General features: G+C 43.3%; 1 protein-coding gene across 2 annotated transcripts in view; it reads right to left on the reverse strand.

The window, feature by feature from the left end:
- Window positions 1–220: 220 nt before the first annotated feature.
- The window catches only part of KLHL18 (kelch like family member 18), a gene marked incomplete at both ends in the record, with an annotated part of 46,393 nt that continues 21,641 nt past the window's right edge, over window positions 221–24,972 (reverse strand). Inside the window, 9 exons of one of the 2 annotated variants that reach the window (XM_084247496.1) lie at window positions 221–607; window positions 1,320–1,431; window positions 4,849–4,953; window positions 6,509–6,746; window positions 7,735–7,874; window positions 9,122–9,282; window positions 13,030–13,228; window positions 16,775–16,915; window positions 19,446–19,576. In XM_084247496.1, the coding sequence (XP_084103622.1) occupies window positions 221–607; window positions 1,320–1,431; window positions 4,849–4,953; window positions 6,509–6,746; window positions 7,735–7,874; window positions 9,122–9,282; window positions 13,030–13,228; window positions 16,775–16,915; window positions 19,446–19,576 (1,614 nt within the window). The remainder of the gene's footprint in view (window positions 608–1,319; window positions 1,432–4,848; window positions 4,954–6,508; window positions 6,747–7,734; window positions 7,875–9,121; window positions 9,283–13,029; window positions 13,229–16,774; window positions 16,916–19,445; window positions 19,577–24,972) is intronic. The other variant, XM_084247495.1, reaches the window with a different exon arrangement.

Here is a 24,972-nt window from a genome sequence, read left to right on the forward strand (position 1 = left end):
GGGCTTCTGTCCCATGCTGTGCATCTTGATGACCTGGGCCTGAAGGTCACCAGGGTAGCACAGTGAGGGAAGACTTAAGCACCTGGAAAACTGTACCTCCGGTGAGCTCACCTTTCATCCCGTCTTCTGGTCCACCACCTTCCCTTGAGAGGGACTGTCCCTGGAAGGAAGTGTCTCTGTTTGTACCAAATCCCAACCCCACCACAACCCTCACTCTGCCTTAGATGGTAAGGAGAGGGATGCAGCCCACGCCGACCCCTCCTTCATGACAAGCCATGGGGGCCATAAATGTCCAGCAGTCCAACTCTGGGTCATACATCTCCACGGAGCTTAGGTTGGACTGTCCATCATACCCGCCCACAGCGTAGAGGCGCCCACAGCTGGCCACCAGGGAGACGCGACTGCGGCGTGTGTGCATGGGAACTATCAGGCACCACTGGTCCGCCACAGAGTTGTACATCTCGGCGATGCTGAGGAAGCCAGAGCCGTCATAGCCCCCACACACAAACATCTTGCTTCCCAGGGAGGCAGCTCCATGCCGGCAACGCTTGTTGAGCATGCCAGCTGCTGGGTGCCAGGTGGCTGTGTGGTGGTTGTAGTGCTCGACCTACAGCAGGGAAAGAGGCACAAGTACAGGACAGTCAGCGCCCAAGCTCTGTCCACAGGTGACGTCACAAGGTGCCAAACTGGGGGGGGGGGGGACACGGAGAAGGGGTCAGAGCTCTGGCAGTATACGCTCTGCTGACGCTCACGTTCTCAGATGCACATATGCCCTTGGGTTTATAGGGACGGGTGAGGGGTCACCTAATCCAGCCCTCTCTGTTTACATCTAAGGAAACAAATGAAGGAGCTGCCCATGGATGCAACTGCTAAGTAGTGACAAAGCTGGGAAGAGAGCAGGGTCTCCTAAAATCTGTCCAGAGTATGTGCCACCCCAGCAATGACTGACTCTGCTGAGGTTTTTTAAAGAATGAATTTCAAACAAATTAGCCAGAAGTATAGGACTAATTGCAAATTCACACTGTATGTAACTGAGCTTACTTTGAGCAGGAATTATCACAGGTCACATGCAGCATTTGATGGAGAACTGAACAGGGTGGGGCGGTGGCAGCATGGCTACTCTCTACTCCTCCTTTGTGCACACTAGCTCCCATTCTTGGGGGAATTCCAGGGCACAGAGTAGATGGCCTGACACCTCACTAGATGATATCTTACCCAACAATGGCAGGGTTAAAGTTTTCCCAAAGAACTGTCTTTTAAAATAACTCTCAAAAATGGAAGGAGTAAGTGCCCTCAGCCCCAGAGGAGCCCAGACTTACACTGTTGAAGATTTGCAAACCGTCGTGGCCACCTGACACATAGATCCTGCCCTCAAAGACCGTAACCCCAGCAGCACTGCGATTCGAACTCATGGGGGTCACTACTGTCCACCTTTAGGAAAGAGCCAAAGCAGGAGGCAGTCATGAGATTTGGTGTTCTGTTCTCCCAAAATAGCTGAGAAAGGGTTGGGTGATTGCGCTGTTTCCTCTTGTGCTGGACAATCTCCCCACCTCTATCCCGTCTCCCACCACTGCTGCTGACAGCTCTCTGGCTGCTCCCTCTCACCGGCAGCTGGTCTCTGCTCATCTCTTTAGGCATGCAAAATCAACAAGTTCCAATAAGGTCTCTCTTACAGATAGATCGTCCACTCCCTTGCACTTGTTAATGGGACCACCAGCTGTCTAGCTGCCAAACCGATAAATTCAGCATGTTTATGGTGTCTCCTCCCTTGTAGTTACTAAGGCCCCAGTGGTATGCCTTCTAGTCACTGCTTGTTACCATCCCATTCCCACTACTGCCCTAGCTCTGGCCTCTCACCTGAACCACTACAGTGGTCTGGCCTTCAAATCATGTCCTATTCATTTTGGAAAGTTCCAGTTTATTCCTTAATCATTTTCATTAAAATAGGCTGATTTAGATAAGAGATATAAAGCATTAAATAAACATTTCCAATATGGAGGACTAGGGAGGCCAGAATCATACTCTCCCTTAAAAACAACTATAAAGAATGATTAATATGTGCTCATAGGAAAATCCAGATGCTTCATCCCAGCTATACAGCCACAACTTCCCCAAGGAGTTCAAGAAGTAAGATGGGTGGCTGCTGAGGGTAAAGAATAGGAGGAAGGCAAAAAGAGAAGGGGAGCGTGTCTGGCCTGGGGATGTACTAACCAAGCCACGACATGGGAAACCCGGGACACTGTGAAATTCCATGGAGAGATTTTGCTGACACAAGAGTGGGCCCAGGGCCTCCCAGGTGGCGCAGCGGTTGAGCACTGGGTTGCGAAGCTGCCCACAGCCTCTGCAGCGCAGGTTCGATCCCCGGCCACCGGGCGAGGGTTCCACATGGCGCGCAGACCTCTCCTGCCGCCCGCTGCTCCCCTCAGCAGTGTACTTCGTCATTCTGCCTGCTCTGCTTCTCCCCTCTGATTCTGGTGAATTCTCTCTCCCTCTCACACTTCTGACTGTACCCAGTGCTTGTATAAATAAATAAATAAACAAACAAACAAATAAATAAAATATTAAAAAAAAAAAAAAAAAAAGAGTGGGCCCAGTCCCAGCCCAAGGCAGTGGGAACTCTGCAGATTCTGACCAGGGAAATTGGGAACTCCCAACTGGGATGGCCTGGGCACTGAAAGCTCCCTTCCCTCTCTACTCCCAGACAAGATCAAAGATCAAGCATCTGGGCCTCCCCAGTGCCGCAGCGGTTGAGCGCTGGGTTACGAAGCTGCCCGCAGCCTCTGCAGCACCGGTTCGATCCCCGGCTGCTCCCCGGCTACCAGAGGAGGGTCCCACATGGCGCGCAGACCTCTCTTGCGGCCCGCTGCTCCCCTCAGCAGTGTACTTCGGTCCTTCTGCCTGCTCTGCTCCCCGCTCTGGCTCTGGAGAATTCTCTCACCCTCCCGCGCTTCTGACTGTACCCAGTGCTTGCATAAATAAATAAAAATATAAAAATAAATCTTTAAAAAAAAAAGTCAGTGTATCAAAACTGAAGATAATCTTTAAAAAAAAAAAAAGATCAAGCATCTTCACTGACCACAGTGCTTACATATAAAGCTAGAAATTTACCATAAAAGAATCCTGGAACAAACCAAAATATGTGGAAACTAAACAAAGTGCTTCTGAACAATTTTTGGGTCAATGAAGAATTAAAGAAGAGATTAAAAAAAAAAATCTAGAGACTAATGAAAAGGAGATAAGCTAACAGACCTAGTACTATGTGAGAAGTCTGTAGCAATAGAGGCCAACATTAAAAAAAAACAGAAAGATCTCAATTTAACAATCGAACGCTGTAGTTGAAGAAACTAGAAAAGAATGACAAATCACCCCAAAATCAGAAGGTAAGAAATAATAAAAATGAGAGAAGAAATAAGAGACAGAAAACAAAAGACAATCCAAAGGATGAGTGAAACAGAGATAAATCTACATAAACATGGAGAGCTCGTCTTTCACAAAGGAGTTATGGTCACACACTGGAAAAAAAAAATAGCCTTTGTGATAAATGGTGCTGGGAGGGAGGGAGGGAGGGAAGGAGGGAGGGAGGGAGGGAGGGAGGGAGGGAGGAGGAAGGAAGGAAGGAAGGAAGGAAGGAAGGAAGGAAGGAAGGAAGGAAGGAAGGAAGGAAGGAAGGACCCATGTTTAACTCCATACACAAAACTTAATTTAAAATGGATTAAAGGGGAGGGATTGGGGTCAGAATGGGGGGGCTGCAATTGTATGGGGAATATAACAATAAAATTTATAAAAAAAAATAAAATGGATTAAAGAAAAAGAAAATAAAATGGATTAAAGATTTGACTATAAGAACCAAAATCATAAAGTACTTGAAATAAAATAAATCCAGCAACAAAGAAACAAACAACCCAATTAAAAAACTGGCAAAGGACCTCAATAGACACTTCTCTAAAGAAGACATATGAAAAACTCATAAGAGATGCATTATTAAAACCACACTGAGATGCAACCTTACCCCTGTGAGAATGGGCCATATAAAAAAGAATGGAATTAACAAGTGTTGATGAGGTTGCGGTGAAAAAGGAACTCTTATCCAGAGCTGGTGGGAATGCAAGTTTGGTATAGGCCCTGAGGAAAATGGTATGGAGATTTCTCAAGAATATAAAAATGGAAATTCTATATGACCCAGCAATACTGTTATTAGGTATTTACTAAATGACATGAAAAAGCTAACAGGAAAAGATCAATCTATACCTACATTAGCAGCACTGTTTATAACTGCCAAATCATACAACCAACCCAAGTGGCCTCCAGCAGATGAATGGACAGAGAAATGGTGGAGCATATATTTAATGGAATATTACAGAGCCATGAAGAAAGATGAAACGGTGGCCTTTGGGGCACCAAATGGGACATTGAGGTGATCATGTTGAGTGAAATCAGTCAAAAAGTTAGAGATTTTGGAGGGTTTCACTCATCTGTGGAATACCCAAAAAACCAATTTTACAGAAACAAATTTGAACTGAGCAAAAAGAAGATAATGGTGCCCAAAGCGGGTCAGGGAAGGAGGTAATTGCGTATGGGCATGGGTGGTTTGGTGGGGGTAAGGTGGGGGTAAGAAACAAGAAAATAAACATACATTTCCCAATATCCATGTAGATAATTTAACTAGAGGTTATTAAGCAGCTATTATATATAAGATATTATGAAGCTAAAAAGGTAAGCTGTTCTTCATGCCCAAGAAGTTTGATCATAAAACTGAAGCTCTAACTTTTTTTTTTTTTTTTGAAGCTCTAATTTTTATACACTTTGTTTAATGAGCTCCAGTTGCCCCAAGGGAGCTCAAGTCCTTACTTGTCCGTCTCAGGTGAGTACATCTCCACAGAGTTGAGAGAAGAGTTGCCATCGTAGCCCCCACAGACATAGATCTGCCCATCCAGCACGACTGTCCCCATGGCACTGAAAGAGACAGAGCTGTCATCTCAGATGGGGCTCACACTTCATGCTCACTGAGAAATAAACCTAACCACCAACTGCCTAAATTTCATGTATGTTACTGTGAAGGTGAAAATCAAGGGGAAAGAAGCTGCCCTGAGGTTCCCTTGGCTTCCCCACCCAGGGTTACCTCCCCACTCACCCTCTTCTCAGTCCCTGATCTATCTGAAAAGCTCATCTGCCACCTTGTCAGATTCAGGATCTAATTTACTTTTTACCCCCAGGTTAAAGTCCTCCCTCTCAAAAACCCATTCCAGATCTCTCCAAAATTACTCTCTCCCAGCCCCACACTGCAGCACTTGTCAGTTATTCATTCATCAGATTTTTTTTTTAAGACAATGAAGAGGCATGCCCTCTAGGTAAAAGGTTTAAAGTGGTAGGGAGGCCAAAGCTCCTGCCCCAGGTGCTATGTTCTGGCACCATGGAGGTAATGGGGATCTACCTATCACCTCTTTAACAAGTTGAGATCTCCTCGAAAACAGCATTCTTCATCAGCGTGATCCTGACAGTACTTAGTGTGGAGCTTTGTGTGTCCCTCAACATATGTTATTGTGTTACCTATATTTTCCCATTCAATTCACTACAAAGTTCCAAATGTCTTTTCATTACATATATGGCCCTGCATGGCCCCTAATTTGCCTTATCGGCTAATGTAACATTAGCTCCTGTTTGTTGTGCAGTTATGACAGCTACCAAGTACATTATACTTGCTATTTTCTACCCTCACCACACCCTGCAAAGAAGTATCACCATCCTTACTGCATAGACAAGCCCCTCACAGCCTGGGCTCTCTTTTCAATGCTGCCCAGAGACAAGCCTCAGATTTCAATGAGAAAAGCCCGACTCCCACACTGCTCAGCATACCAAGTTCAGAGACCCAGGAGTCTGGTATAATATAAACATCTGTTCTACACAAAGCTTCATGAGAAATTAAACACAAATGCCAAGCTGCCCAATTCACTGTTTTCAAACCTGATGCTGGAGAAGATTAAACATAAATCTGATGGCTAACAAAGAAGAAAATAAAATATACTATGTTCACCACAACCTTTCAAATGCATGTAACAAATCAAACTGATCCACATACTGTCCCTTGAAGGGATGTAGTTGATAATAGACCCAGGAGCCAGCAGACCTCTTCTGTCTCACCCGCTGCTCCCCTCAGCAGTGTATTTCAGTAAATCCACCTGTCCTGCTCCCCATTCTTGGTGAATCCTCTCATCCCCCTGCACCTCTGGCATACACCCCAATCTCTCTACGCAAAAATATAAAAACAAACAAAAAAAACCAATACAACCTTCACATGTCCATGTCTTATCACCCTAAGTTCCTCAAAAACAGGTATTTCACTTTTAAGCTGATGGGGCCTTGCTCCCATGGTATGTTGGCAGTGGCTGATTGCATGAAATTCCTAGGCCAAAGCTTGTGCTTTACTTTATTATGTGCCCCTAATTGTCTAGCATGGCACTCCTCAGAAATTCAGTGCATGCTTGTGCTGCACAAATGGCTTCTAGAATACCTTCTCTTGCTATTCATGCTCCCCACTCTGGTCCACGAATCCGTCTCTGGGTTGTAGACCTCCACAGTGCTCAGCCGGAGTTGGCCATCATACCCCCCAATGGCATAAAGAAGCCCGTTCACCACAGCCACACCAACGCGGCTGCGGGCTGTTGTCATGGGATGACACTTGTCCCAGCGATTGGCGATGGGGTCGAACACTTCCACCACATTCAGGGAATCACCTGCATAAAAATTTGCTACTCAAATTAAAACAAATGAGACCACTCGTTTAGATCACAGCTGTTGATTGTAGGCATTGATTATATGGAACATTTGACTTGACTCTAATAGCTCTTCCCACAGAAGGGTCAGAAGGATCCTCTAAGAATTTTCAGCTATGATAACCTCAAATCTAATTCTTTGAGGAAAATCAGATTTAGACAGGTTGCATCTACTTTCTTGAAAAGCAGTAATAAGGTACTCTACATGCTCAAGCTAAAAATGAACATGAGGACCTCCCCGGTGGCGCAGCAGGTTGAGCGCAGCTTGTGAAGCTGTCCACAGCCTCTGCAGCGCGGGTTCGATTACCAGCCAGCCAGGGAGCAACCCACATGACACAGCAGACCTCGCCTGTCTCTCCCGTTGCAACCCTCAGCAGTGTATTTCAGTCAGTCTGCCTATTTTGCTCCCTATTTTGCCTCTGATGAATTCTCTCACCCCCCCACCTCTGGCCTGTACCCCAGTTCTTGTATAAATAAATCTTTAAAAAATAAAAATAAAAAATAAAAATGAACGTGAATGGATACACTGTTTTCCCAAGGCAGGAGGCATGACCAGAGGGAAGGCTGTGGGCTCCAATGTTGATTTCCACTTACTAGTGAGTGAACCTGGCAAGTTACTTTGTGTCCCGATCTTCTATTCTCACATATGAAATGGCAATAAGAAAGTGCGCTGGCTCAGCAATGAGGGCCTGAGTTTGAGACCTTGTTCTGCTAAAACTTGATGGAACATAATTCTCTGGGTCTCAATTCCCCCAAATGTAAAGTAGGCCTATTTAGCTTTGATAGTCTGATTCACTGGTATTAATAGCTTACGTGTACTAACTGCAGAACAACTGCATAAAATCAAGAGGGACAAGGTAGTGACACATAAAGAAGAGGAACCAGAGAGTCAGGCTAGGTCATTTAGTGCTTCCTCAACCACAGAGTCCAAGATGGGATTCTACAAAAGGGAGTTGCAAGATACCTGCTGAGTTGAGGCCTCCCACAGCATAGATAAGCCCAGCGATGGAAGTGCAGCAGCGAGGCCGAATTCTGAAAGCTGGTAGGTAGGGCCGGCGCTGCTCAGGCATAAAGTGATAGTCCTTTGCTTCATCTACCAGGTCCCTGGAATAGAGCAAGAGGTTAGGACAGGAGGTACCTTCCCCATGTAGTCCATGTTTGCATTTCCAAGTCTAACGCTACCATCGCCAGTTACAGGGGAGACCTGGGAGGAGAAGCCTGCTGGAAGTTTGTGGTCTCAAAGAACCCAGGTGAGTCCAGTGGAAACCACATACGGTTACTGAGACATACTCAAAACTGAAGGGACAGGATGAGCAGAGCTCACCTCGGCTACTGTGATCAGAATGAGTATCTTCTCACAGGCATGTACCTGACTGGAAAAAAACAGGGTTGTCACTAAAATTGCTAGCGTTGGGAGATTCAACAAGCAGCCTGCAATCCTGTGGCCACTGAGGTTCAGCTCTTCCTTTCCATCCCTATGACTCACATTGATGCAATTAACTGCCAATCACCTGGACTGTGGAAGCAAAAACCAACAGCTTCTGAAGCATTTCTCTACCTCCAGTCCTACCCTTCTATTTTCCCCTCCATATTATAGTCCAAGCTATCTTTCTAAGAATCTTTGCTAACTACCCTATAGATAAAGTCTATAAAGTTCAAACTCTTCAACAGTACCCTTGAGACTGCTCATCAGAGTTCCAGCTACCTCCAGTCATACCTCCACCCCTTCCTGACACATAATTTCTCATCCCTTGCAATAAACAACTGACATTCTCCATAACCAGTTGTGAATGACAAGCAACCTGGGGAAAGATGAACATTCTTTTCTGTTGCTCGATTTACATAATGATCCTCCTACAGGGCTTCCATCCTCTGAGCTGTTTTGGTAGCTGTGCTATGCTGACATCACTGATTTCCTCTAGGTAAGTTTCACATGTCAGTGAATGTGCTCTCGCTTGCCCATTACTGTAGATGGGCAAACCTTCCCGAGGCCAGCACACTGATCAATGAGGGCAAGGAGCCCTGCAAAGTCACTATTAAGTCAACTCTATAGACAGACACCTTACAAATTCATAGAACTCAATGAATGGAGATGCTAAAAAACCTCAGACAACTTAGAAGAGGAAGCACCTTTTGCTTTGATGCTTCTACATGGCATTTCTCTGCCCGAGGGTTAAGACTCTGGCTTTCCAGGTTCTAGGCAGAAGCAGATTAAACTATCTGCCATAAATTAAGACTGGCCACTCCAAATCCTCCCTTCCCTGAGCTTGGACAGAAATGGTCTAAGTGGCCAAGTTCTCTTCTTTTGCCAAGACCATTAGGAGGATTCTGTGAAGCCCACTCTTGCTCACCTGCATTTGTGGCAGCAACGCACCAGGTCATCCTGTTGCACTCGGTCTGACAGGAACTGGGGTCGACAGAGGGGTAAGCGGATATTGGACAACAGCTCAGGCAGGCAGGGACCCCTCTGTTCCCGGTCATATCTGACCCAGGCCAAAGCAGCTTCGAAGACCTGCACAAAGCAAAGTAGAATCTCTAGCTGCAACTTCTCTCACTCAGAGGCCGCATCCCTGTGTCCCACCCAGAACGTTAGCCCCCCACTCCCTAGGCAGTACTTTGTGTTCATCCATCTTTCCTCCTAGTTGTCTCCTGAACCCACTATTTCCTCTCTGCTTCCCCACTTAGCCTAAGCAAAAGCCTAAGAACACAAAAGCTTTCCGGCTTTTTAAATTACTTCCTAATGAAAACCTGTCAATGGCTCCTTATTCCTTTCCATATAGCAACTAAGTGCCTGTGACCTTCCGTCCTGATGCTCCTGTACCTTATTCTCAAATTCCCTCCACCACCCTCTTCTCTAGCCAAGCTGTCTATCCTCTACACCTGTGATACCCACTTCTTAACTCCTCTTCTTCATCCCAAAATCTTCTCCCCTTTCTTTAAAGTCTGGCTCCAGATCTATGTTCTCTAAGGAAACTTCCCTAATGGCTCTAGCTACAAGGATATCACCGTCTAATACCTACAGTCTTTATAGAATGTATCACACCAATAAATGTGGCCACCCAGGTCATATAGTAGAACCAGGGACAGAACTCCTTGTTCTTGGGATGAGACTCCTCAAAATTACACTGCCTACACAACCAAGTACAGGATCTACTTTTCTACTAGTAACTAATATTCAGGGGTAAGGGCTTTTCAGAGATTAAGGAAAAGATCTGAATGCCCCAGTGGCTTGTCTCCTGGAGCCTGGGACTCCTCCCATCTGAAGCACAGCTTCATGATAGTCAGAACTCTTGATTTCAAATATCCTAGGCTGCTCTGCTATGGACTATGGTTACATTCCCAACTGTCCAAATAGGCAGAGGCCTGGCAGCAGCAGGGATCCCACTGCTGTGCGGCAAGGTCCAAACTCCCCATCCCCACATTTGACACCCTTCAGTGCATGGCTTCTCGTCTCTCTGCTCAAACAGCAACTTACTATCCTCTTAAGACAACTTGCACCACAACTTTGTTGGACAGAAAGGGTCGTTTTTTTTTTCTTCTTTGCACACCAAACTAATAAAGCTCCCCTAAAACAAAAGCCTAGGGCCAGATGGCTTTACAAATAAATTTTATACAAATCTTCAAGGAAGAGTTCATGTCCATCTTATTCAAATTATTTCTAAAAATCCAAGAAAAGGAAATGCTCCCTAGTACATTCTATGATGTCAAAATCAGACAAAGCACAAGAAAACTACATAATAACATTCCGATATTGATGCAAAAATATTCAACAAAATGGACCTCCCTGGTGGCGCAGCGGTTGAGCGCTGGGTTGTGAAGCTGCCCGCAGCCTCTACAGCACCGGTTTGATCCCTAGTCGCCAGGCGAGGGTCCCACATGGTGCGCAGACCTCTCCTGCCTCCCGCTGCTCCCCTCAGCAATGTACTTCATCAGTTTGCCTGCTCTGCTCTCCCCTCTGGCTCTGGTGAATTCTCTCACCCTCCCGTGCTTCTTACTGTACCCAGTGCTTGTATAAATAAATAAATAAATAAATAAATAAAAGTAAAACTGCAAATGCTTTAATAAAAAAAATCTTCAACAAAATACTAGCAAATCAAATTCAACAATACATTGCAAAGATTATATACATCATGATCAAATGTGATTTATCCCAAGGTTTCAATGACAGTTTAATACCCATAAATCAATGTGATAAATTACATCAACAAAAGATAAAAACCATAAGGGAATATCAATAGATGCAGAGAAAAGATTCGATAAGATTCAGCATCCATTTATGATAAGTTTAAACAAGATGGGCATAGAGGTAAACTACCTCAATATGAAGGTCATACAGGGCCTCCCTGGTGGCACAAGGGTTAGGATGCAACCTATGAAGCAATCCGCAGCCACTGCAGCACGAGTTCGATACCCAGCCGACCAGGGAGCAACCCACATGGCGCAGCAGACCTCTCCTGTCTTACCCGCTGCTCCCCTCAGCAGTGTGTTTCAGTCAGTCTGCCTATTCTGTTCCCTGCTCTGTCTCTGGTGAATCCTCTAACACCCCCCCGCATCTCTGGCCTGTACCCCAGCTCTTATGAGCATAAATAAATAAATCTTTAAAAAAAAATAAAGGTCATACAGCACAAACCAATAGCCAAGATAATACTTAATGGTGAAAAACTGAGAGCTTTCCCTTTATCAGGAATAAGACAAGGATGTCCACTGTCACTTCTGTTTAGTCTTAAAGGTTTTAGCTAGAGCAATCAGGTAACAATGGGAAATAAGGAAATCCAGGCTGGGAAAGAAGTGAAATTATCATTACTTGCAGATGATATGAAATTATACATAAGAAATCCAAAAAACAGACCTCCCTGGTAGCACAAAGGGTTAAGTCTCAGCACTATCAAGCTATCACCAGCCACTGCAGTATGAATTCGATCCCCAGGCAGGCAGCTAACCCACCTCTCCTGTCTCACCTGCTGCTCCCCTCAGCAGTGTATTTCAGTAGATCCACCTGTTCTGCTCCCCACTGTGTCTCTGGTGATTCCTCTCACCCTCCCCCACACCTCTGGCCTACACCCCAGCTATTGTATGCATAAATAAATAAATATTTAAAAAAATTATAAGCTCTACAAATGTTTATTGCAGTGCTATGACCAATAGCTAGGACAGAGTGCCCACTAACAGAGGACGGGATTAAGAAGATGTGGTATATCCAACAATGGAATACTATTCAGCCATAAGGAATGATGAAATGTCATTTATAGTAAAATGGAAGGAGTTTGAGAGAATTATGTGCAGTAAACCAGGTCAGAATGACATATACTGGACACTTACATACCAAACCAATTGACAAAGCAAAATATTTAAAACAAACCTAGCAGACACTAATGAACACAGTGAGATGTAGAAGGTTAAGAGGAAAGAGGGATAAAGAGAGGGTGAAAGGAATATATGGAATGATAATAGGGAAAAAAAAGTAACAACAATATATAGTACATTTTTATAGTCAGCAGTTTTTGTTTTTTTAAAGATTTTTATTTATTTATGCATACAAGAGCTGGGGTACAGGCCAGAGGCATGGGGGGGTGAGAGGATTTACCAGAGACAGACTGTGAAACAGAACAGGAGGACTGACTGAAATACACTGCTGAGGGGAGCAGCAGGCGAGTCAGGAGAGGTCTGCCACACCATGTGGGTTGCTCCCTGGCTGGCCAGGGGATCAAACTCGTGCTGCAGAGGCTGCGGATAGCTTTATAGGTTTTGTCTTAACCCCTTGTGCCACCAGGGAGGCCCATATAGTCAGAAGTTTAAGAAAAGCCAACACACTTCATGATCCTTATAATTATTTTTTGTTGTCATACTGGTTAAGTGCCTTAGCCATTATGTATCTTAAAAAACAAACCAAAAAATCAAGATACTCACATTGATTTCATATGCCTCTATAGGGACTGCCCAAATATTCTACTCCTTTAAAATGTTACTCTTTTTAAAGTTATCTACACTTATTTCCAATTCACAACAACATTATTTTTAATAGTAAATATTGGAAATAACCCTAACATCCAAAAACAAGGGTCCCACAGTCAATAAAAACAACTTAGTATTATTTAGACACTAAAATGTATAAAGGTTTTCATGAAAAATGTACATGATAGAGTAAACCCATAATTAACAACATGTGCATACACATCATGATCTTTGTTTTATAAATAATAATAAAGACTAGGAAAAGCAGCAGTCACTAATCCACACACTGCTACTGGGCTCTACAGACCTGTTCCTCTGACTTTACATTCAGCTCATCCCGAGACACCAGTTCAAGTACGTCCTCCAAGGGCAGGGCCAGGAATTCCTCTGACATGGACACTTCCACAAAGTGTTGGTGGATAAAGCTGTTGGCCGCATCGTACAGCACAGCACACATCATTGTCTCAGCAAACTGGCGCACACCCAGGCAGTTTTTTGGATGAAGCCTTTTGGATAAGAAAAAAGAAAAACTTTAGATGAACTAAGAATGTTCCATCATCCTCATGATGGTTATGGGTAGAGTCACAGATGACAAAAATAGGCTTTGTCCTCTGCTTTGTTGGAAACTCCCTGAATGACATCAGGCATACTTCTTTGAGACTCAACTTATGAAAGCGTAAAATTGAAAAAGATTATTCTCAAAGGTCGCTGCCTCTCTGGCGTTGTGCTCCATATTTCTAGGTGGAATGAGTTCTCTGGGAAGTCCAACCAAGCAGCGATCAGAAAAGAAGAATAATGGAAAACCTGTCTGTTTTCCTTCAGCTATGGACATTCTTGGTTGAGTATACACCTATGATTACCAGAAGAGCACTGAAATTGTAGAATGAGAATTTAAATCATGTGGAGAGATGACTTCTCTAACATGGGAACCCTTATATTTTTTCCTTTCCTCAAAAACAGGGAAAGGCTTTGTAAGTATACTTATTCAAATATTTAGAAACAGTGCCTGTTGCTATTTAGCACTATCAGTGAGGTAAGCACTTTGACATGCCTTTCATACGTATTTTTCAGAATGTTTTTTTAAAGATTTATCTTTATTTATTTATACATATAAGAACTGGGGTATAGGCCGGGGGGATGGAGTGGTGGTGGTGAGACAGAGACAGAGTAGGGAACAGAACAGGCAGATCTACTGAAATACACTGCTGAGGGGAGCAGCAGGGGAGATAGGAGAGGTCTGCTGCGCTATGTGGGCTATCTCCCTGGCTGGGGATCAAACTCATGCTGCAGTGTCTAGTGATAGCTTGATAGTGCTGAAACTTTAACCCTGGTGCCACAAGGGAGTCCCCTTTTTCAGAATGTTTTTTAACAAGCCAAAAAGTAGTAACTGCTCCCATTTTTAGCTGGAAAAGTGAGGTTCAGAGAAACTAAGAAATGTGCTCACAGTCCCTCTACAAGCAAATGGTGGTACTGAGATTAAACAGCAACTTCTTGTATACATCCCCACATCCTCACTGGGAAACCAGTGTAAACCCTGGCCTTACTGCTCACTGGTGGCTCTGGCACCTTGGCTCCTCAAGTGTCAGTAAGAGCCTCACCTGGAAAAAAATAATGACAACAGCTACCCTCCTCCTAGGGCTGTGGCCAGGATTAAGTAAGAATGCAAGAAAACATACTCATCAAGGTGCCTTGTATGAAGTTACTTGCTGTTTTAATTTTTGACCAAGGTTATTTTTCTTACTACTATGACATCCAAGAAAATTCCAAACAAGCTCATATAGTTCTGAAATCTTGGTGACAGCAGCAGCCCCTCGGGGGTCATGTGACTCATAATCTATGGCAGGAGATGGTATTTATCAGATTAGAATTACCCAGTCTTAATTCTTTTTCATTCTTTCTTTCTCCTTCATGTTAATTTAAGGTTAAAGGCCCAGAATTTTACTTACTAATCAGTGTTCACCACTGTCCCCTAGCAACAGACCTGTCAACGAACTGAAAGGGTAGAGCATCGCAATAGCCTGACTTTGTGACAAATCTAAACTCTACACAGGTATTTTCATTCCAGTCTCAACTGACCCTGTTCATTGTTTTGGAAACCTATGTGAATTTCCAAAGACCAAAGACACATAAGCACTGAGCAACACACAGGCAAGGCAGCATGGCCAGTAAGGAACACAGGGATCAAGAGCACAATGTGGGCCTCCCTGGTGGCGCAGTGGTTGAGTGCTGGGTTGGGAAGCTGCCCGCGGCCTCCGCGGCACCGGTTCGATCCCCTGCTGCTACCCGGCCACAGGAGGAGGGTCCCACATGGTGCGCAGACCTCTCCTGCCGCCTGCTGCTCCCCTCAGCAGTGTACTTTGGTCCTTCTGCCTGCTCTGCTCCCTACTCTGGCTCTGGTGAATTCTCTCACCCTCCCGCGTTTCTGACTGTACCCAGTGCATGTATAAACAAAACAAACAAACAAACAAATAAAAATAAATAAAACATGCCTCTAAAAAAAAAAAAAAGAGCACAATGTCAGCTCAGTCATGTGTCAAATAACATATGTCATGGGGGAAAAAAAAACAATCAGCAGACTAAGGCTCTAGCAGACAGAATAGTCTCAAGAACTATGACATTTTTGCAGCTTCTCTTTATTTTGCTGGGGCCAGCCTTTTCCTCTACTCCTCAGAATGGTTCCCCTCAAATCATTAGTAAACAAATCTTAAGACCAAAGTGTACACACACTTGTCTTTTCAAGGGCACAGAAGAGGAGGGAGAGAGTTCCTTTGCAAAGACATCATCATACTATGCAGGCAGGCACAAGGGAGAACCACCCCAAAGGACAGACATAGTGATGGTAACTGCTGGAGGGAAAACAGAAAACAGACCAAGCCCCTGGGGCCTGTGGCAGGGAATAAGAACAGAAATCAGGTGTGAGTTTAGGCTTTAAAAGGGATCTTGAAGGGTTGAATGAAAAAATGTCAAACAACAGGTTTTGTGTGCTTAAGTATCTTTTCCCAAAATGTCACTGGTGCATATAAAAACTGCACTGGTCTAAAAAAATCACTCTTCTAAGCACCTTTAGGTGACACTTCTTTATAGGAGAGATTGAATCCAGAGTTGACAATGAAGGCCTCAAAGGCCCCTAGGTGGAGCTGTTATCCCCTTGGTGAGAATGGCCAATATAATCCTTTCCAGAATGCCTACTTAAGCATTCTCCAAAGTTCTGTGGGAACACAGAGATGAACCAAGTCGAATCTGTGTTCTTAAGAAGTTCACAAATGATGGGCCTCCCCTGGTGGCACAGCAGTTGAGCACTGGGCTGCGAAGTTGCCCACAGCCTCTGTGGCGCCGGTTCAATCCCCGGCCACTGGCAAGGGTCCCACATGGCGCGCAGACCTCTCCTGCCGTGCCCACTGCTCCCCTCAGCAGTGTATTTCAATGGATCTGCCTATTCTGCTCCCCACTCTCTGGTTAATTCTGTCACCTCCCCCCCGCACCCCTGGCTTACCCCCCAGTTCTTGTATGCATAAATAAATCTTTTTTTTTAAGTCACTGGCAAATACTAGACACAGGTAGGGGTACAATCCATGATTCTCACCCTACAAGAACAGTGAATTGTTGCCAAGAGACTGAGAGGGACAGAGAATCCCAGGGGGTGATTTGGGTGGTTTTTTAAAGAGCTAACATAAAAAGGTCAAGAAATCAAGAAGGAAGGAGGATCTAAACAGAGAGAGATGTATATGGAATAGTTAGTGAGCAAGGAATAAACTGGGTTGGTGAGAAGAGTCAGTTAATTCAGTGGCTGGTCAGACTGAAGAGAGGATTAGAAGAGGTATATGTCAGGCCAAGACACAGTGCAGGCAAAGCTCCATAAACCCTAAAATGTCAAATGTTCATCCCAAAGAGGTGGGCACTAGATACTGATTCCAAAAATATGTCATTTCTATAGAGTGACCTCAGCCCACCACCCTCAAAGAAGTCTAGGTGGCTCAAAGACTCAGCAACCAGGGATTCCAGAAAAGAAATGGTCATGCTCTGCACCACAGGTCAGGCCCATCACACCTCACCTTTCTCGGAGGAACGTGCAGCATGCATCTTTGATGCTCTGCAGTTGCAGGAAGCTCGCTCCCATCAGCAGTGACTGGACATTTTGCTGGTCAATGGCAAGATGACCATTGTAGGCAAAGTTGATGAGAGCCTCCAGCGCACTGAGGTAAAAGAAAATGATATTCTTTAGAGATGAGTCTTGGCTCATAGGAGACTCAGGCCCTAAGTGAGCTAACATTATTGCCTGGGGAATGAGTGTGCCCTACTCTAACATCCACTCAACATATGCCCTTTAAGAATTTACCTGAATGGAATAAGTGCTTCATCACAAAGACTCATGCTAGTTTGTAAGTTGTCTTTATATCAAAATAATTCTATTAAATTCTACAAGAGAAAGTAATTTTTCACAAACTTGCTATTGAATGAATCAAAGGTGGTTATTTCCCCATTTGCTTGCATCTATAAATTGTATGAATATAATCATATAAAATTTATGCTCTTTCCAGTGTTCTACACTGTCTTCATGTTTAACATTTTTAATGGCTGCTATACAGCATTCCAACATCTAAATATGCTAAAATGTATTTCCTTTATTAGTAGGCATAACAGCTATTAGTATCTTATTGCCTCATAAATAAAGCTTTTGCTTTATAAATAAAGCTGGGATAAATTTCCAGAGTGAAATTTCCAACATTTTTCCTGGCTTCTAATTCACACTGAGGATGAAATCAGTAGAACTGGATGTGGTCTGGCCTCTGACTGATGTCATCACCTCCACTCTCCTCCCCAACCCTCCCTCTATTCCAAAATACTGATCACACTCTCACCTTAGGGCCTTTGTACTGGCTGCTCTCTCTGTTTGGAGGGTTCTTTCCCCAGATGGTTCATTCCCTCACTTCAATTAAGGTCTTGACTCAAATGTCACCTCATCAAAGAGGCCTTCCCTGATCACCCTGAAATAGCACAGACCCCCACCATCATTTGCTAGATTTTACTTTGATTTACTTTTCTCATATCACTTTCACTTCCCAGTCACACCACACATGTATTTGTTTATTGTCAATTCTTTTGTACGAGAAAATCAGACCAATGAATAGAGGTGCTTTCTGTTTTATCACTGTTATACTTCAATGCCCACAGCAGCAAACTCACAGGTGTTCAGTGTATTTCTGTTAAATGAAGTACCCAGAGTGTGCATTGTGATTAGCATGGCTCCTTTAGATATAGACCTCACAGAAGAGAGTGTACAGTTGTTCCTGGAGATCCACTTCTGTGTCTTTCTTCACAAGTAGCTGACCTGAGATCCCTGCCTTACAGTAGGGATATAAATCCTCCCCATGTACTGGGGCAGATCACCTTCAATCATCCAAACGTTACCACAGTCTCCAAGCTCCTTTCCCCCTAGTTTTCACTATTATGAGATTAAGAAGTTAGGCAACAAATGCTAGGTTACTGACTAATGTTGTGGAGTCACTGGTTTGTTTATTGTTTCCGCACGCGCATACGAGACGTCACTTCCCTGAGTCACTTGGTATGTCTTACTGCTGATTTCCCAGACCTCAGAACAATGCAGGCACATAGCAGGTGAGCAGTGGACCCTGGATACAGCTTAGATTACAAACATATAGCCTCAGTTCACAGCCTTGCAGCAAAGCCTTTTAAGTTACATCAACATGCCTTTTTTCTTTCAAGGACCAAAAAGGAATACTGTGAAAAGTTTATACAAAGTCTTCATGAAGAAATAGGAAAAGTATTTCCATGAAGAAAGTCTAGCAGTAAGTGACTCTAGATGTAAGAATAGCACCTAAATGATATGATTTTTGCAGTTATGATACCACATCCTAACCAGGGCAGAATTTCCAACCTTGGTTCTACTGACATTTGGGGTTAATAATTCTTTGTCATGGAGGGCTGTTTTGGTCACTGAAAGATAATTTTGGGCTTGACCTCCCTGGGCTTCAATTTTCTTAAATAACTACAACATCTACCACCTTCTAGACCTATGTTGTAGTAGCCATTGCCCACATGCGGCTGTTTAAAATTACAATTAAATTAAAATTAAATAAAATGTGGGGGAGGGGAGAAAATGGAAATGGGGGAGACCACAATGGACTGTGCTGGTGGATCATGGGTGCTTTGGTGATGGGAGAACTAAAAAATATTAAAAAAAAAATTTGAAACAAAATGTAAAATTCAGTTTCTCAGCCCTACTAGTCACATTTAAAATATTCAATAGCTACATATGGCTAGTGGCTACTCATTTTGGAGTGAACAGAAAATTTCCATCATTGCAGAAAGTTCTAATGACAACACTGTTCTAGACTGAGGAGCAGGGTAACAAATGAAGACACTTATTTGGAAAACCTTCGCCAAATAAAATTGCTAGCATAGAAAAGTGCAGAGAACAATATATACTGCCACCTTTATGTACAGTCCTAGTTTAAGTAATTTTCTTCGATTCCAGTTCCTATTAAATGTGTTGCTCTAACAGAGTAAAATCAGCATTAAAAATCTCATCTTGGCCATTTTAGGCTACCAGGTGAGGGTCCAACTTATTTACTAATTGCCTATTATGTGTGTAGAGCTGTGCTCGACGCTATTACCTTCTGCAGGCCCTCAATGGCATTAAAGCACAAGGCTGAAGCTGTACCTGGACAGTAGCCTGTGGAACCTAATGGTGGAATTTAGTACCTTGGGTCCATTCCTTGCATTACAATCTCATCCTGCTTGCACTCCATCATGTCATTTGTAAACATTGCGTGGAAGTACGGGATTGAGGCTGCTAAGACGATCCGGTGAGCACTGAATTTGTGGTCCCCAATCTGTGGGCAAAGTAAAATACAAAGATAGGTACTGAGGAACACAAAATTTAAAAAATCCAACCTGCCCCCTCCACAGCTGAACCCTCTGGCCAACATCACAATGTTACACAAGGCATCCTAGTAAATGACAGCCAGCTTTATCATGGTGCTATGATGTATTCTAAATTCAATATACTCAGTTACAGTAATGTTTTAATGAGATATTAAAATGGTTCAAAAATATAAGCCTGAATGCTTTGAGTTGTAACTTTTACTTATAGGGCAGTTGTCACTGCATCCCTCCTCACTCAAAGAAAGACTTGATATCTTCAACCATATCCTGATTTCAGTTTTATTAGAAGGTAAATGGAATGGACAAACTGCCCAAGAACACTGAGAATCCTATCAGTAGGTTCTTCAAGAAGAGTAAATACATCGTGACACGAAGAGATAAGAACAAACACGGCTAGACTTCAATAGGGGGCACACACAGGGATAAGGAACATATCAGGTATCATAGGAACAAAAATTGGTGGGTCTCTGGGCACCATCCGGGTTGTGGTAGACCACAAGGAGCCTAGAATTGCTGTTAGGAAAATGATGCTGCAGCAGCTGTGCTGCTGTGGATTGGCCAGTGCTTTAAGTATCCATGGGGCTCAGGCCCATGGTTCTTACAGGGACAGAGGCAGTTTCTTTCTCCAATTTGTATCAAACTCTCACCAAAACATCCCTAGCGTGGGAAGTTCTATAAAGTGCTTTCCAACTATCTGCCATTTATTAAGCTTTAATATTCCCTTTAATAAACTTTGCCATTTTTAGCTCCAAGCCACATAAACATTTTCACTTAAGCACTTTGCACTCTGCAGAAAGATCAGTTTTTTTTCTTCATCCAGGATCCATAGCAGTGAAATGTCAGAAAATTCACTACCTGATGCTCACCTCTACATGCCATCTTTATTCAAGGATCCTAGCTCATGTTCCGTCACAATGCCCTCCTTTTCACGGAACTATAGGATTATTGTCTATCAACTATCCTTATCACACACACGATCTTCCAAATGCCTACTGACACATACCAGATTCAGCTGCTACTAGTTCCTCTTATAATCCAAGTGTTGCTCTACTTAAAGTTGTTCTTTAAGGCTTAAAGTGAAATCCGGTAGTTTCTGATTCCCTGATTCCTGCTCCCAGGGTCAATGTTTCTTCTCATATTTATCTCCACCTTTCTAAATAATGTAACAATAGTATTACTTCTTGAAGGTTTCACTTTTAGTTATTACCTTTGGTAGTCAGTGTCCCAATAGCCCTCAACAATTCCTGCCTTTGTGTAGTGCTTTCTCACAGTCTCAGGATTGGCTTGTGTGACCAACAGAATATAGAAGTGATGACGGTATGTCACATTCAAGGTTAGGTTATAAAATGTACTGTGAGGGCCTCCCCGGTGGCGCAGCGGTTGAGCGCTGGGTTGCGAAGCTGCCCGCGGCCTCTGCGGCGCCGGTTCGATCCCCGGCTGCTCCCCGGCCACCGGAGGAGGGTCCCACATGGCGCGCAGACCTCTCCTGCTGCCCGCTGCTCCTCTCAGCAGTGTACTTCGGTCCTTCTGCCCGCTCTGCTCCCCGCTCTGGCTCTGGTGAATTCTCTCACCCTCCCGCACTTCTGACTGTACCCAGTGCATGTATAAACAAAACAAACAAACCAGCAAACAAATAAATAAAGCATGCCTCTATAAAAAAAAAAAAATGTACTGTGAATTTTTCTTCTCTGTCCTAGATAACTTGCTCTGGGGGAAGCCAGGTAACAAATCCTGAGGACAGGCCCACATGAGAAGGAACTGAGTCCCCCTCCTACAGCTACCTGAGTGAGCTTGAAAGAGGCGGCCCCGGTGCTAGTCAAGACTTTTCATGACCTTGGCCCAAGGTGACAGGTGGACTGCAACATCATGAGAGATCTCTAAAATGTTCCTGAATCCTGAGCTACAGAAACAGTAAAATAGTAAATATTTGTCATTTTAATTTACCAAGTTTTGGAGTAATTTGTTACGTAGTAAAAGATAATATGGGGGACCTCCCTGGTGGCACAAGGCGTTGGGACACAACCTATGAGGCAATCTGTGGCCACTGCATCACGAGTTCTATCCCCAGCTGGGGGACACCCACGTGGTGTAGCAGACCTCTCCTGACTCGCCTACTGCTCCCCTCAGTGGTGTTCCCCTCAGTGGTGTGTTTCGGTCAGTTGGTCCACCTGTTCTGCTCCCCACTCTGTCTCTGGTGAATCCTCTCACCTCCCACACCTCTGGCCTATACCCCAGTTCTTGTATGCATAAATAAATCTTAAAAAAAAAAAAAAAGATAATAATGGGCCTCCCCTGGTTGGCGCAGCGGTTGAGCACTGGGTTGCGAAGCTGCCCGCAGCCTCTGCTGAGCAGGTTCGATCCCTGGACACCGGGTGAGGGTCCCACCTGGCGGGACAGACCTCTCCTGCCGCGCCTGCTGCTCCCCTCAGCAGTGTATTTCATCAGTCTGCCTGTTCTGTTTCCTGCTCTGGCTATGGTGGATTCTCTCACCCTCCTGCACTTCTGACTGTACCCAGCACTTGTATAAATAAATAAATCTTTAAAAAAGATAATAATAGTACCTATTTAATTCTTATTATGGACGATTAGGATTTTGTTGATCCTCTCTTTTTGCTCTACTTTTTCCATCTTTTTGATATAATTATATCAAATGCTGGTTAGATTAAGAGTTGCATTATTAGATCTATATGAATATTACCTGTAGCCAAGCCAGATGAACACTATGATTGTATTTCCTTTACTGTGTGATTTAAATTTTTCCTGTAGATAATAAAAAGGTTTAAAACTCCTTTTTTATGATCAAGCAGGTACCCTTTGTTATCTGCTTGTTCTTGAGATATTTATTTAGGTGATCTTTTTATTTTATACATTTTTTACATCATTTTTCATTTTTGCACAATGTATGCATTTTCATCTTGGTTAAATTCCCCACACAATTTCCACACCTCTTATTTTGACCCTAATCGCTCCTCCCCTCCCCACCTCCATAGTGTGTTTCTGGTTTATAGTTGCTTGTTGATTTTGATTTTTACTTTATTATAATTAGTCTTTTTCCTGGTCTTTTATTTAGGTTTTCTAAATGCATCCCTTCCAGCTCCATCCATGTTGCTGCAAATTGCATGAGTTTATCTTTTTTGATTGCTGAGTAATATTCCATTGTGTATACACACCACAGCTTCTTGATCCAGTCATCTAGTTTTGGGCATTTGGGTTGTTTCCATAGCTTAGCTATTGTAAATAGTGCTGCTATAAACATAGGGGTACAGGTGCCCTTTGGAATTAATGATTCTGTGTCCTTTGGGTAAATACCTAGGAGTGGAATTGCTGGATCATATGGAAGTTCCATCTTTAGCATGTTGAGGAATCTCCACACAGCTTTCCACAGTGGTTGGACCAGTTTGCACTCCCACCAGCAGTGCAAGAGAGTTCTTTTTCTCCATATCCTCACCTACATTTGTTGTTGTTTTTTTAATATGTGCCATTCTCACTGGTGTAAGATGGCATTTCGTTGTAGTTTTGATTTGCATTTCCCTGATTACAAGTGATGCTGAACATATTTTCATATGCCTGTTGGCCATTTGCATTTCCTCCTTTTTAGCTCTTCTGCCCATTTTTTGACTGGATTATTTACTTTGTTTTTGTTGAGTCTCTTCAGCTCCTTGTAGATTTTTGTGATTAATCCTTTATCATTAGTGTTTCTCCCCGTCAGGGAGATGTTGAGACATCTCTATCGGAAATCTACCTTACTGGGAGTTCCTTTCACCTTACCTATATTGGAATCCCTGTTTCCTGTATTCCACTTAATCCTTCTTGGTTTTCTCCTTGTTCTGGTGGTGTGTTCTCACAAACTATTTACTCACAGCACAACTGACAAAAGAGTATGTTTTTTTTTTCTTACAACTAATTCTCCAACTCTATAGACATCAAATGGTGTCCTACAATTTAATTTTATTCTCATGCTAACTATCTAGACTCCACAGGTTAAGAGTTTAGTCCCTGTTTCAGATGCCAATTGCAAGTCTGAGTACTAAGTGGTACTTCTGACTGACCAGCTATAAAATTAGGGTGGGAGAAGGGGTGCTCCTCACAACTACTTCCCCAGGTTAGATAATTTTCTAGAACTGCTCATAGAACTCAGGGAAGTTTACTATTGCAGATTTATTAGAAAGGATCCTATAAAGAATACAAAAGAATAGGGCCTCCCCAGTGATGCAGCAGATTTAGCAAAGTGCAGTGAAAATGTCCATAGCCTCTGCAGTGCGGGTTCAATCCCGGCCGACCAGGGAGATAACCACATGTTGGGGCAGACCTCTCCTGTCTCGCCCGCTGTTCCCCTCAGCAGTGTATTTCAGTCCGTCTGCCCGTTCTGCTCCCCTCTCTGTCTCTGGTGAATTCTCTCACCCTCCTTCGCCTCTGGCTTGTACCCCCGTTCTTGTATAAATAAATAAATCTTTAAAAAAAATACAAAAGAATAGCAGATGAAGAGATACAAAGGGTGAGGGGTAGAAAGGTCCTATAAAATTTGAGTATAGTATTTTCCTGGCACAGGGATGCATTTGCCAATGCATAAGCTCTCCAAATCCCACTGTCCTGGGTTTTTATGGCAGTCCAATTATGTAGGCTTGGCTGGTTAAATCATTGGTCACTGGGAATTAGCTTAACCTCTACAACTTTTAGCCTCTCTACCCTCCCTAGAGACTGAGAAATGGAGGTGAAAGTTTGAACCTCCTAATCACATGGTTGGTTCTTCTAATAGCCAGCCACATCCTGAAGCTATCTAGGGACTATCAAGGGTTACCTAATTAGCATAACATCAAAGATGTTGATTGTTCCTTTCATCCCTATCACTCAGAAGGTTTTTAGACACTTTTGTGTCAGGAAGCAGGATCAAACAGCAAATATTATTAGGGCTTTAACATAAAGACTTAATTTTTAGAATAGGAATAAAAGATACTCATATTACAAGATACATGCATATATGCTCAATATGTCTATAAATGTCTTTAACACCCTCAAACGTGGGTATTAGTTTAGCTGGTTATAAAATTCTAAGTTGAGAATTTTTCCATCAGAAATTTAAAGGTATTACTCCACTGACTTCCAGTTTGTTGTTTTTGAGAAAATTAATGCTACAATGAATACTAATCCTAAGTATATAGCTGTTCTCTCTAAAGGCTTTAGGAGCTTCTCTTTATTCTCAGAGATCACAAATCTCACACTCCTATACCTTGATGCTGCTTTTTTATTCATGTGCTTTATCAATTTAGATACTATTTTAGTTATGGGATTACCTTTTCATACCATTTCTTTGATAATTTTCTCCTCTATTATCTATTGTTCTCTT

Source organism: Talpa europaea (assembly GCF_964194135.1).
Source record: "Talpa europaea genome assembly, chromosome: 11".
Taxonomy (NCBI): domain Eukaryota; kingdom Metazoa; phylum Chordata; class Mammalia; order Eulipotyphla; family Talpidae; genus Talpa; species Talpa europaea.